The sequence below is a fragment of the Fragaria vesca genome, linkage group LG1 (assembly GCF_000184155.1).
Source record: "Fragaria vesca subsp. vesca linkage group LG1, FraVesHawaii_1.0, whole genome shotgun sequence".
Lineage (NCBI taxonomy): Eukaryota > Viridiplantae > Streptophyta > Magnoliopsida > Rosales > Rosaceae > Fragaria > Fragaria vesca.
Genome location: NC_020491.1, coordinates 22,186,082 through 22,199,164, shown reverse-complemented (window position 1 = coordinate 22,199,164; position 13,083 = coordinate 22,186,082). Strand labels below are relative to the sequence as shown.

General features: G+C 35.0%; 1 protein-coding gene across 1 annotated transcript; it reads left to right on the top strand.

Annotated features, from left to right (window-relative positions):
- The first annotated feature begins 4,835 nt into the window (after positions 1-4,835).
- On the top strand, positions 4,836-11,220 carry LOC101313452. The gene is made up of 9 exons (XM_004288588.1): positions 4,836-4,970; positions 5,053-5,241; positions 5,590-5,766; positions 6,694-6,878; positions 7,725-7,820; positions 8,651-8,696; positions 9,570-9,676; positions 9,834-9,935; positions 10,023-11,220. Exons 1-9 carry the CDS (start codon positions 4,952-4,954, stop codon positions 10,584-10,586), a joined length of 1,485 nt encoding a protein of 494 aa, XP_004288636.1. The 5' UTR covers positions 4,836-4,951; the 3' UTR covers positions 10,587-11,220.
- Positions 11,221-13,083: the final 1,863 nt, after the last annotated feature.

Genomic DNA, 13,083 nt, shown 5'->3' with positions numbered 1-13,083 from the left:
TTTCGAGTTAGGGTTGTCCATCTGCAAGGGAGTATTTTCTTTAATCTTTTCAGTAAATTTCCTTGAAGGTGGTCCCCGCACGACTTACTCTGGGTTTCAGGGTGAAATTCGGGTGGGTCGTGTCATTTCTTAATCTTTTCAGTAAATTTTCCTTGGAAGTGGTCCCCGCAGCACGACTTACTCTGGGTTTCAGGGTGAAATTCGGGGTGGGTCGTGTCAAAACACTATTACCAAAGTGTGTGGGTCTCAGATCTTCTCTCTAGTCGGTCAGAGAGAGCTTGAAGATGAAGCAGAGTGAAGTAGACAAAGCAGAGAGAATGAGGGCTTGATTTTATATTATTATAAGAGTTTCCTCTCAAGGAAAAAAAATATTATTATAAGAGCTTATATTGGTCCTTGTCGTTGTCGTGACTCGACCTGGTTATATGGTTTTGAGATTTTACTAATTTTTTTTCTATTATTGAGCTTTTTACTAATTACTATACATGCATGACATGTTTTTTGTTTGGGTGTGTCTATTGCCACCCCACAAACTATTTTGCTCACGCCACATTCTCTTCACACCTTACTTCTATATTTTTAATTGTAAGTCGACTTTGTTCACCCATTTATAATATCTAACATATCATATCTAATTCTACTATGTTCACCCTACATTTTCTTCTCACCCTATATATATATATATATATATTTTCAATTTCAAATTTGCTTTGTTCAAATGACCATTACTTGAAAAAACTTTGACATCGATGAAAAAAAAATATCAAATATAAGTAAGCGAATAAACATGAAAATTTTCATACAAAATCGACACATGAAATAATGAGTAAAGGGATAAGGAAAATTCTAAAGTACCCACCAGTTTTCTATACTACGGTTTTTCTGAATTTTTTTTATATATTTACAACCCTTTTTACAAAATTGAGGACGAATGTGTTGTCGAATTGTAAATTTTCAGATTTGGACCAAAATGACCATTTGTCCTCGTTCACGTAATATAGTTCTCGATTTTGTAATTGAGTTATGTTTTTTGTATTGAGAAAATAATTACATCTTTCACAATGCTTTTACAAACATAAAGACATTTGGTTAAAAATTTTGTAATAAAATGTTCATATGTTGTAATTACGAGGTCTGAACCAAAATTACAGATTTATGACCCTTATACAAAATTGAGGACGAATGTGTTATCGAGATAGTAAATTTTCAGATTTAGACCGAATAGACCATTTGTCTTTGTTCATGTAATATGGTTATCGGTTTCATAATTGAGTGGTGTATTTTTGTATTGAGAAAATAATAACATTTTCACAACGCTTTTACAAACATAAATACATTTGATTGAACTTTTGTAATAAATGTTCATATGTTGTAATCATGAGGTATGAACCAGATTTACAAATTTATGACCCCTTTTACAAAATTGAAGACGAATGTGTTGTCCAAATTGTAAATTTTCAGATTTGGAATAAATAGATCATTTGTCCTCGTTTAAGTAATATGGTTCTCGGTTTTGTAATTCGGTGATTTTTTTGTATTGAGAAAATAATTACATTTTTCACAACGCTTTTACAAAGATAAAGACATTTGGTTGAAACTTTTGTAATAAATGTATATATGTTGTAATTACGAAGTTTGAGCCAAATTTATTTGTTCTGAACGAATTTACTTATATTTGTGTAATTGTGTTGTTAAATTTGTAAAATAAAAAAAATAAATATGTCACGTGTCAAAATCTAAATGGGTAAATAAAAAGAAAAAAATGTATTAGGTATTGGTGGGTATGTTAGCCTGTCTCGAGGGATAAACGATGTATCAACAAAGAAAAAAAAGAAAAAAACAAACAAACAGTTCATGAGAGCAGCAATTACGTTATTCACGCATATTTGGCTAAACGTTGTCAAATCCAAAAACAACATTAAGCAATCTTATACAGAGTAACAGAACAAAACAGAATGAGAGCTCTGATTCACAATTAGCACCCGGCCAACCAAATCCGTTATTTCACCTCAGGCGAGAGATTGTATCCGTCATGTCTTGAGCATAAACTTGATGATGCAGAGCAGCATATATTGCACCGAACGGAACATGAACATTTAGCACCTGAGCAGGGTCTGGTTGAGCACCACAGGCAAATAAAGTATGCTCAGTTTGGTTCTACATAAAGGAATTTTATCATAGTGCAAACTCAAAAACACGACAGTTTTCTCAGCTAAATGCACAGAAAATAAACAAGTTTATGATAAGTTATAATCTTCATTTCTTTCTTAACAAGTGAAAGTTCCGACATAAATCAAGACACCTACGTACCATTTATTTCCCCTAATTCGGTCCCATGTGTGCTCAATCCAGCTCCCCTTACTTCAAGAATCCGGGTATCATATCCTTGCATAGACATGGAGAGAGCAAACAATGACTACAAAACCAACATTCACATGCATTTCAACTCCCTAAACATAATATCAAACGCGTAATACATGCCAATGATAACAAAACCAAAATTTGCCTAGATCTCACCTCCGGCGAGAGATGCTATCTGATAGCAATCTTATACATTACAAATCAGAAAGAGAGCTCTGAGCTCACAATTGGCCCTCAGCCAACCAAATCCTTTCTTCAACCCTAACTACACACTCCAAACTTTCTTTGTCATTTCGTATTCTTAGAGAGAGAATCATGAATGCTCCACAAATAAACATATTAAAAAGACATGCATGACATTGGGCAAATTTAGCCTTTGCGTGAGTTGGTAGCGACATCGGTGAGCCGTGGCTTGGTTGGTTAAGGTGTTTAATTGATAACTTTGAGGTCATGGGTTCAAACCTCACTGACATATGTAGGGTGTGTGAGTTATTAATAAAATTTTTTTTTTTTTTTTTTTTTTTTTTTTTTAAGTTGGTAGCGACTTGCCAACACAAGCAATTTCACAAACGAGAATAACTAATGGCACTACTCTTTGATGATGAAATCTAAAACAGGAAAAGAATACTTGGAAATTTCACCATCTAACTTTATTTGTTCAGTTTCTACACGGTTTGATAAAAGTAAATGAACAAACTTTGTCATCATCTTGTAACGATTTATGTACTCTTTCCCATAACCCTTCGTTCCATAAGTTGCAGAAACAGAGAGATAAATGACTAAACAACTGCAAGCTTGATAGTTACCTCGAAGAGATTAGCTTCCAAATCAAACTGGGAGCCGCAACACAAGAGACACGAAGGGAATCGCTTCGTCCACTCCTCCTTGTCGGCGTCAGAGACTCGCCTCCCCTGGATCGGTACTTCTCAAGGAATGGTTCGTTGTTGGAGATCCGAGTGGGCTTGGGCTACTCTGTAAGGATACAAAGAGGGGTGCGCAGGTTCAGGAGGTGCGCTACCGGCGCACGCCAAGCGACGAGGATGCACTGCTCTACTTCGGCGTCCAATAACCGTTGTCGTAGCTAGTCGACGAGCACTGCGGCGAGTGAAACACCTTCTCGTGGCTCTCTTTGCCGTTAGAAGACGTCATCGGCGACGGCAAATCTAGGTTTTGAGGCGGCGGAGGCTGCAACTCAGGTTGTGGTTAATAGAGAAAGGGATTGAAATGTTGATTTTAGGCTTAGGAGAGAGAGTGAGAGTCGAGATTCTAAAAAAGTAACGAGATTAACTTTAACAGCGTAAAGGGACGTTAACGGAGTTAGCTAACGGGGTTAGTGAGCCAACTAACAGAGTTATTGCCACCTAAGCGCCACCTAGGTAAAGTATATATACCCCAAGACATGCAAGAGGATCCTAAAAAAAAAGATTAAATATAAATATAAAAATTAAAAATAATAATATCGAAGCTTGTAAGAAAAAGAAAATACATTGATATCGACGATATAATCTATATTTGAGCCCTTTTCTCAAAACACTCGGGTCAAAAACAAAAATGCTCAATACCGTTTAATCTAGTAACATAAGTCTCTCCTTATAAATAAGAGGTCGTGAGTTCGACTCACAATATTGTAGCATATTATAAAGAGTAATTTTAAATAAACATCCATAATTTCTTAATACACACCCCTTACTTAATACACTACACATCTAGTTTTTTATTTTAATATTATACTAAATACACATTCCAAACTACCTAAAATACCCTCAATATCTAAAACTAATAATAATATGTTATTTAATATAATTATTATATATTTACTATTCATAACTCTCTTTACATATTCTCTTTATTTTCTGTAAGATATTTTTTTTATCGGGTTAGAATTTTTTCTTGATATTTTCATTTTATAATGAAAAAAGTAATATTATATTTAAACTTCAAATCTCCAATATGACATCAATCAGCTAGAATTTGAAGAAAAAAATATATTGAGCATACATAATTTTTTCAAAGTTAAAAAACTAGTAGAAGTACAATAGCATAAAAATTAGTTTTTAGTCTGCAAGATAAAAACTAAAGTTGATAAAAAAAAAACCAAATTAATGAATCGGTAAATACTAAATAGTACATGTGATTACGATAGTAGTCGAAATTTAGGTGATGAATTTTAGAGAAGAAGTTTTTATTTCTTTTATTTTAATATGTAGTAATAATAGAGAAGAGTTACGTTTTAAGGAAGATGAAGTTTCTTTTATTTATTTTTTTTTCTTAAAAAATTGATTGATGTTTTTGTAATTAAACATATAAATAAAATCTGATGTAAAATGTAAAATAATAAACGTGTGTATTAAAAGATTAGAGGTGTGTATTTAAAATTTCTTTATTATAAATTGTGCATTTGATAAAAAAAATTAAAAAAAAAGGGAAAAAAAGTTTCTCGAAGCAAATGTAGCGGGAGACCCTCGAAAGAGGCTTTTCTCATCCCAAAAATTTTCAATTTCCAATCCCTGATTTCTCACCCTCGCCGTAATCCGAATACCTTCAATTCCATTCTCCTATATTTATTTCCCATCTCGGAGACTTCAATCTGATGGCCTTGAGCCGCACCGGTGAGTACTTGAGACTTCAATCTAATTATTCTTACTCCAATCCTTGTGGATTTTGATTTTGTTTGTTTGGATTTGATTCCAGAGATGTTCAATGAAGCTAAGAAGCTCGAGTTGCAAGGATTAGAGAAATACATGATCTCTTCTGCATGTATGCCTAAACTTGATGAGCTACTTCATGATGTTTACGCCGCTCACCGTCCAAAGCCGATTGATTATCACAATCGGAGAGATTTGATTCGGATATTCAATGACATCTCCAAGGAATTATATGGTTAACTTCTTCTTTCTTGGCTGTAATTACTTGCATTTAAACCAATTATTTTCGGATTTTAGTATTCAGTTTTAATATGCATGCAATTGCAAACTGTGCTATTAGTTATGTTTACTGTAAATTAGTTAGTGGCTAGTTCAGTGAACTCTACAGCTGATTCATCCTCTTAATGATGGAAATGCTACCGAGCAAAGACAAGTGTGTGTGATTTGCATAATGCTCGTTTATATTTCTGCGTGTTAGTTAGATTGCTATTGTTTCCTGACTTTTTTTTGTTTTGTTTTGTTAAATTGTACTTTTCCGTTAATGTATCATTTGAGATTGAGTGCTGTTACCTACTTCTTTCAGGCAAATCTGGCAATATCCCGGTTGTTGAGGTCTATGGTTCGTTCGTGATGGATTTGTTCAGTGTTGAAAGTGATCTTGATCTTTCTGTTAGTTTCTGCAACAGTTTCGGCAGTCTTCCTCGAGATATGAAGATCAAAACCCTTCGGAAGTTTGCTAAAAAGTTTTTTGCTCTTCAAAGTAATAGCTGTTACTATGCTTATATGTCAGCAATCATATAACCTTTTTGACGTTGCTTACTCCTACTCACTCTAACCTAGACACACATCTAACAAACACAGAAAGAAATTAATACCCAAGTACTTTCAAAGTTTGCATCATATTTATTTTATGTGAGCTGGTTCTCAATGTCTCTGTTTTAGATGCACAGATATAAGTTAGTTTCAGGTAATTCTGATTCATCAATTGTCTTCTGCAATTGCGATGACACTTGAAAAACATGAGTGCTTTAACTTTTGTTGTGAGAGTGTTCTAATCAGATATCTTGAAGTTATATTATGTGTGTATGCCCTGTTAGCTATGGGATCTGTAGTGACACTGTGTACTCCAGTGTATTTCAGTTATCCAAACTCTCATAAGTTTCCATTTAAGGGTAATTTCTTAAAAAGATAAGCCTAACCAGACTTTGTAGCTGTTTGATTATAATCACGATGATTTGAGTGTCTACATGATGATAATCAAACGGCTAGGTTCCCTTTAAATTTTCTTCTTTAAATAGGATCTGGCTAATCAAAATGCATTTAACCATTTAAGTGTTTATTGGGAAGCACTATTAGTATTACTAATTCAGTTACAATTAGATGATTAAATGGTCCAGTTGGTCAGTTTTTGTAGGGATGATTTTCAACCTAAAAAATGGACTTTTCAAATCATGAGATCACAATTTGGACGGTCCTCACATGTTGTCCTCAGGGCCCTCAAACTTAGAGCCTAATTAGATCATCTCCGTGATTCTTCTGTATATGTATGCGCAGACACATATATTTAATAGAATATATAGATAGGTAATATGTATGTGTGCCTCTTTCGCATCCAAATGATTGTGCTCCATATGTCATTGAATATCTGGCACTGTATTGATCTCAGATTTGCATCTTTGTGTTGTAGGGGCAGGGCATGTTGATGGTGTACAGACAATTATGAGTGCTAGGGTTCCTATAATCAAGCTTGTAGACTGTGGAACCGGAATTGAATGTGATTTATCAGTTGAGAACACGGATGGCATTGTAAAATCCCAGATTGTCTACCTAATATCTAGAATTGACCGAAGGTTTCAGAAACTGAGTTTTCTGGTAAAGACTAAAGACTGATATATGACTGTATAAAAGTAGCAGTTTGTCCTTAATGTTCACCCCATGGTCTCTATTTATCTTGCCAAGTTTACAACATTTTGATTCTGACACTATACACAATTTAAAACCCCATTTATATCTACTATATGTTTTCGAGGAAACACTCGATACTGTTTTGGTCTTCTTTATTTTGTGTGGTATGCTTCTTTAAATTTTCAGTATGACTTTTGATTTTGTTTCTCCTTTTCATATTAGGTTCTTAGACATGCAAGCTAATGTGTTATTATAGTAATAGGAAAGGAAAGCCTAAAAGAAAGGTTTAGGCTAAGGAGAACACAAAAGATACTAATTGGAAATTGCCAGTTGTCTTCTGCTGCTGCTTCTTATTGTAATTAGTGCATGGTTTTCTTTTTCGTTTTGTCTCCCTAAAGAATTAGTCCATGACTTCTCATTAATTTCTTCCGATACGGGAAAAAAATTCCCGCCAACTCAGTCTTAATTGGTAATAAATCAGTTCACCATCTTGTGGTTAGGCTTCATGACAACTTCGGTGAACAATTTAGCAAGGGATGAGTAGCAAGAATAGGTGATCTAGACATTAATATGTATGTGTTCTCTTTGATAGGTCTGATATTATGTACTGAGGTTTTGTTTCTTCTGACTTAGGCTTTTTAGTGGAGTGTCCCGTGTTTGGTAATCTCCTTCATTGTCAATAATTTATTTTTCTTATTAGAAAATGAAACTGAAGAAGGCCCTTTGCAATATAATTTTGGCATGTGCTTATTATTAATATTTAGGACCCATAGGCATAAAATGTACCCATATCATCTTTGTTCACTGTTTCAGATGAAAGCCTGGGCAAAAGCACATAATATCAACTCTCCCAAAGATCGAACTCTGAGCTCTTTTGGCATAATATCATTGGTTGCTTTCCATCTGCAGGTAAAAATTAAGTTGCTCATATTTTTGTCGTATCAAGCTTTGCATTCAATTATTTCTAAGCAATTGTGAGTCTTTTTTATTTGATTTAATTGTAGAACTGAAGATATATGTGACTATGTGAGTGGTTGAATAAGATAAGTAAAATGTGAAGTAGTTGTGCTTTCGGTTAAAAAATGCTGTTGCTCTGGAAATAATTTTATATGTTTGAAAGTGAATGGTCTGGCCCATGGAATGGTCCATGTTGTCTGCGGTGCAACTCCTCAAGGTACCTACTTTCTGCCTCCTAAGATTATAGAGTTCGGCAGGAACCCCTAGTTTTGAGCCTGGCCTGACAGAGCAGGCTTACGGTTTTCTGAGTATTAAAAAAAAAGGACAAAGAATTAAAGAATTGAAGGAATAACATTATCTGATGATGAAGGCAGCTTTTGTTTCATAAAAAAATATAAATATGCAATCTAAACAATCCACAAAAGAAAAAGAAAAATTCAGATTCATCAGATGAAGCATCAACACTTAGTTGTTGCCCCCAAAAATAAACATCAAATCTTGGTGGATAAGTTACTGATCCCTTTTTCTGTTCTGGTAAAATCTTTTGGCTTCATCCTTTTCAAGTCACTTTCTTAAAATTTGCTTTAGAATTTTCACTCATTAGGTTGTATTCCATTGGCTTGGTTAGATTTTTCTTTACTGTCCTACGTTTTACCCTTTCTGTTTAAACATTCTGTCATACGTCAGTCTAGGGATGGCTTTCTGTTGGCAGAAGTAGACTACCTTTGTACATATGTTTCTTTGAGTACATCTCCAGTTATTTCTTCATTAATTTCATGCAGACTCGAGATCCGCCAATATTACCTCCGTTATCTACTTTGTTTGAAGGTGAGAATCTGAACACCTTATCCAAAGAATATATAAGATAAAAGGTCTGAATGGCCTCCATAAAAGTTAAAGTCTAAGAGTTGGTTTTCAGCAATTGCTCCTTTTTATTTTTCATTTTTTTTTCCACAGAAAGATATCTTACACTAACACTACTGGAACTTCTACTGTCTGGTTCAATATAATAACTAAAAGTTGGAATTAAACTGTAAATAAACTGTAAACAACTAAAAGTTAATTACTAAGCAGCTTATAGCAGCAACAACCTTCTCATTTGGTATGATATATGGCTTTAGAAGTCCTAGAGAAGCACAGGGGTCAGTTTTTGCTTTATGATGTGTAATTAATTATCTTTTCCTTTTTTAATTTGATATGTTTAAAGCAATTGTTTTTTTTTATCCCTGTATTTTACCCTTTTGACCAATTATGTGCGTGCTTTTGAATTTAACCAATCTGGTTCCTGTTTTTATATATGTTAACCAATGTGGTCCTTTCTGTCAATTTGGTGTCACATTGGGCCTTTGAGGGGTCTTGTGTTGTAGGTTTAGACAATTTTTCTAGGTTTGACCTCTTTACCCATTTCTGGCTTTACAATCTAACACCAAAGTGATGGAAGTGAGTAGTGACCATATCTAATAGAGATATATAAGGAACAGCAAGAAACTGGTGACTTTATAGCTTTAGTTGTCTGAACAGTTCATAATTAAAAAGTAGACACTAGTCGTTTCTTTTTTCTTTTCTTTTTTTGTTACAAAATGAAAGTATTTTATTGATGAGAGTGCTTTATATTGAAAACGAAACAAGATTTCAAACTATCGGTTTTTTTTTTCATATCATTGTGAGTTTGTGACAATAAAGTTATCTTTGGTGTCACAGATGGAACTGATCCTGCCTCTGTAATGAAGAGAATAGAAACTTATTTGGAGTTTGGAAAGAGAAACAAAGAATCCGTGGCCGATCTTTTATTTTCTCTGTTAGTCAAGGTAATGTCTGTACTTTTCATCTCCACATGAGTTGATACTTCAAAAAATGCTTTGAGATGCTAATTTCCTTTACAAGGTTACGCATGATGTTCATACATACTACTCAGATACATTTGTTCTATATATAAAGTGTTTCTTAGTTCTTTCTACAATAAAGGTAGCATCAGCTGAAAATCTCTGGCAGAAAGGTCTATGTGCGAGTCTGTACGAAGGATCGTGGACATCAAAATTATGGGATCCTTACTATAATTCTATTAATGTAACATCAGATTACCCTTTCATTTAAATAAAGTTTTGGTTCTGTTGCTTCAACATGTTCAATGTGTGTTAACTACAATTTCAACAGGTTGAGGATTTCACAGATCTATCTCAAAATGTTGCAAGGGCGGTAGGAACAGAAGAATTCCAAGAGATCTATAGGTGTATTCATTCTTCTCTCAGTAACCTCTTAGCATTTTCAGATAACCAGATGGAGGGAAACAAGTTGGTGGATCTTTTGTTTGGAACGAAGTCGGCATGCATTCCTAGGCAATTGAGTACTAAAAATGTTGATGAAAGCAAAGATCAAAGTCCTCCAGAGCTTAAAGGTCACCAGACAAAGCGGGTGCGAGTGGAAGTTAAGGCTGGGATAGGCTGGGAAGAAAACCAGCTAGAGAAAGGTTTGAACAGAAAACAGCCAACTCAAAGTTCAGGAACAGCAAATCAAGTGGAATTTAGGGGAGGAAGACAACAAGCTGATGGCCCAGTAGGAAACACGCAAGTGGATGGTTTGGGAGGAGACCAGCAATATCATGGTGAAGCAACATCAAACTTAAATGCTAAAGACGAAACTCCACTAGTTACTACTCGAACTCCACTTGTTGGCACATTGTGCAATTCAATTTCTCAGCAGACTCCACTAGTTTCTTAACAACCTTCGTAGGTGGCTTCAAATTCAGGTAAGAAATTCGGTGAAGCTCCTCGCTCCTAACCAAAACTTAATAGATCCTGAAAGTTCAGATTTATATCATCAACCTGCCAATTCAAAGGTTTAGATGGGTCCCAAAGGCTAGAGTAACCTGTTCTAGTGCCTCATCAGTACCATCTCATACAGAGCGGCATCCGTCAGTTTAAAAGCAATTGTGTTAATCTCAAAACCAATCAAGGATCATTTGTCTCCCAGGTTAGATTGTACCATTTCAGTTAGATATTGTTCGACTACAAAATTGTATCGTGGTGTTGTACCAAATTAGTTCGAGTTAGTAGTATCCTGTAAATGCATAGATGCAGTACTAGATTAAACTAATCATTTGTTACTTGTTTTTTGAAATAGAATTTCATTAAAACAATTTGTGAATGAGAATGCTCAGTCTTGGGTAAACGTAATACTAAATTGATCGATTATTAAGAATCATTGCATAATATTCATGTGTCAAAATATTGGTACTCGGCACAAGCTAACATTAAAAATTTGATATTGAAACATCCCAACTAGGTTTCTTTATTTTTATATCAATGTCTCATTTGGTAATTTTACGTATCCACAAAGTCTTATATAATTCATATGAAAAAAGAGAAGTGTATCTAACAATTAGAGATGTGTGAATAAAATTTCTGGGACAGAAAAAACAGAAGGACTAAGCATTATAAGTATAGCATCTTCTAGCTCTGGACATAGCAGAAATATCATCAAGATAAGATTGAGCAGCATGGATAGGAGGATTGTCAAAGAGGACTAAACCGAAGCTATGATTTGATGCTATCTTTGGCAAGAGCATCAACAACCATGTTTCCTTCTCTAAAATGTGGCTGATCTTGGCAATGTTAAACTTGGTTATGAGGTTTAGGCAACCAGCAATCAAGGAACCCAGGGGATGTAAACCACAATCATTCATCTGAAGAAGTTGAACAAGAATGGCCGAATCTGATTCAATTTCAATCTTTTGAACATTAAGTTTAGCAGCCAGTTGAAGACCATAAAATAAACATCATGCTTCAGCATCTAAAATCTCACCAATACCAAGATTTATTTGAAAGCCAGAAATCCAAGAACCAGGATGATCTCTTATAGTTCCAGCAGCACCAATTTTGCCAGAACTAGAATTCCTAGAACCATCAATGTTCAGCTTATACCAACCAATAGCAGGCTTCTTCCATGAATGATAAGAGTAGCTGAAAGCATTTTCAATATTACTCTTGATATTAGCATCAGTCCAGATTCTCATGTAATTTGGTGTTCAGTGTGCCATTTTAAGGGAAGTGCCAGAGGCCCTACAGCTCAATTTAGATCTCGTCCCGAGGACGAAAACTAGATCTGGTGGAGATGTGTTACAGTCGCATTTTGTGCTTATCCTATTTTGACTGGGAGATCTCTTTTCTATTTTATTTTAGTTTTAGTAAATACAGCGTTTCTTTGTAATCCAAGCTCACTGTTTGAGTGACAGTTGTAGGCGCCAGGCTGGCTAGTGTGTTGTTATGACATGCGTCTCGCATGACCACGCTCTAGCTATTTAGCTGATTTTCCTTCTAAGAATTGGGCTCAATTTAGATCCGTCCCGAGGACGCAAACTAGATCATAGAACCATCGAGCATTTCTTGAAACAGAAAATTAATACTCGGCTCAACAAAAATGGTTGATCAAAAAAAAAATGGTTGATCAAAATGGGATATGAATACTCCATTAAATTTAGAACTGGGAAAAGCAATGCTACCCCAGATGCTCTCTCAAGATTGTTGGAGCTTTCTACCCTCATCGGTACCTCTCAACCAATTCATAAATATGTGGAGAAAATGCAAAAATATTGTTTACAGGATACAGTGGTTAAAGTAAAGTTGCAGGAGCTGCAGTAAGGTACTTTTCCTCAGCAACCCTAAACCCTAAACCCTATTCTAGAGGAAGGGTTTATGTTTCCACAAGCTGGAAATTGGAGAGAAAAATTATGAAAGAGTTTCATGAAGGCTTGGTTGGAGGGCATGCAGGAATAACTAAAACTTACCACAGAATCAAGAGGACCTTGGCTTGGCCAGGGATGCTTAAAGACATTTAAACTCTCATTGCCCAATGCTACATTTTCCAGCTTCACCATTATGAAACTGTTGCTCCACCACCTCTGTTACAACCTAACTCTATTCCTGATTTAGCTTGGACAAATATATCATTGATTTCATTAATGGACTACCAAATTCAGAAGGATATATTGTGATTTGGGTGGTTGTTGATAGGTTAACCAAATATGCACACTTTATCCCCATGTCTCACCCTTATACTGCAGCATCAGTAGCTCAACTATTTGTGAAGGAGATCTTTAGACTCCATAGTTTACCTGAACACATAATCTCAGATAGAGATCCAGTGTTTTTGAGTTTGTTCTGGGAATCTTTCTTGAAACTGCAGGGTACTAAATTGGACAAGTCATCTGCTTATTATC

What these genes read in the sequence shown, in the direction of transcription:
- LOC101313452 (XM_004288588.1), top strand. An exon ending in TATTTTCTCTGTTAGTCAAG is followed by an intron (nt 9,677 to 9,833) that starts GTAATGTCTGTA and finishes TCTACAATAAAG; the next exon opens with GTAGCATCAGCTGAAAATCT. An exon ending in CTTACTATAATTCTATTAAT is followed by an intron (nt 9,936 to 10,022) that starts GTAACATCAGAT and finishes CAATTTCAACAG; the next exon opens with GTTGAGGATTTCACAGATCT.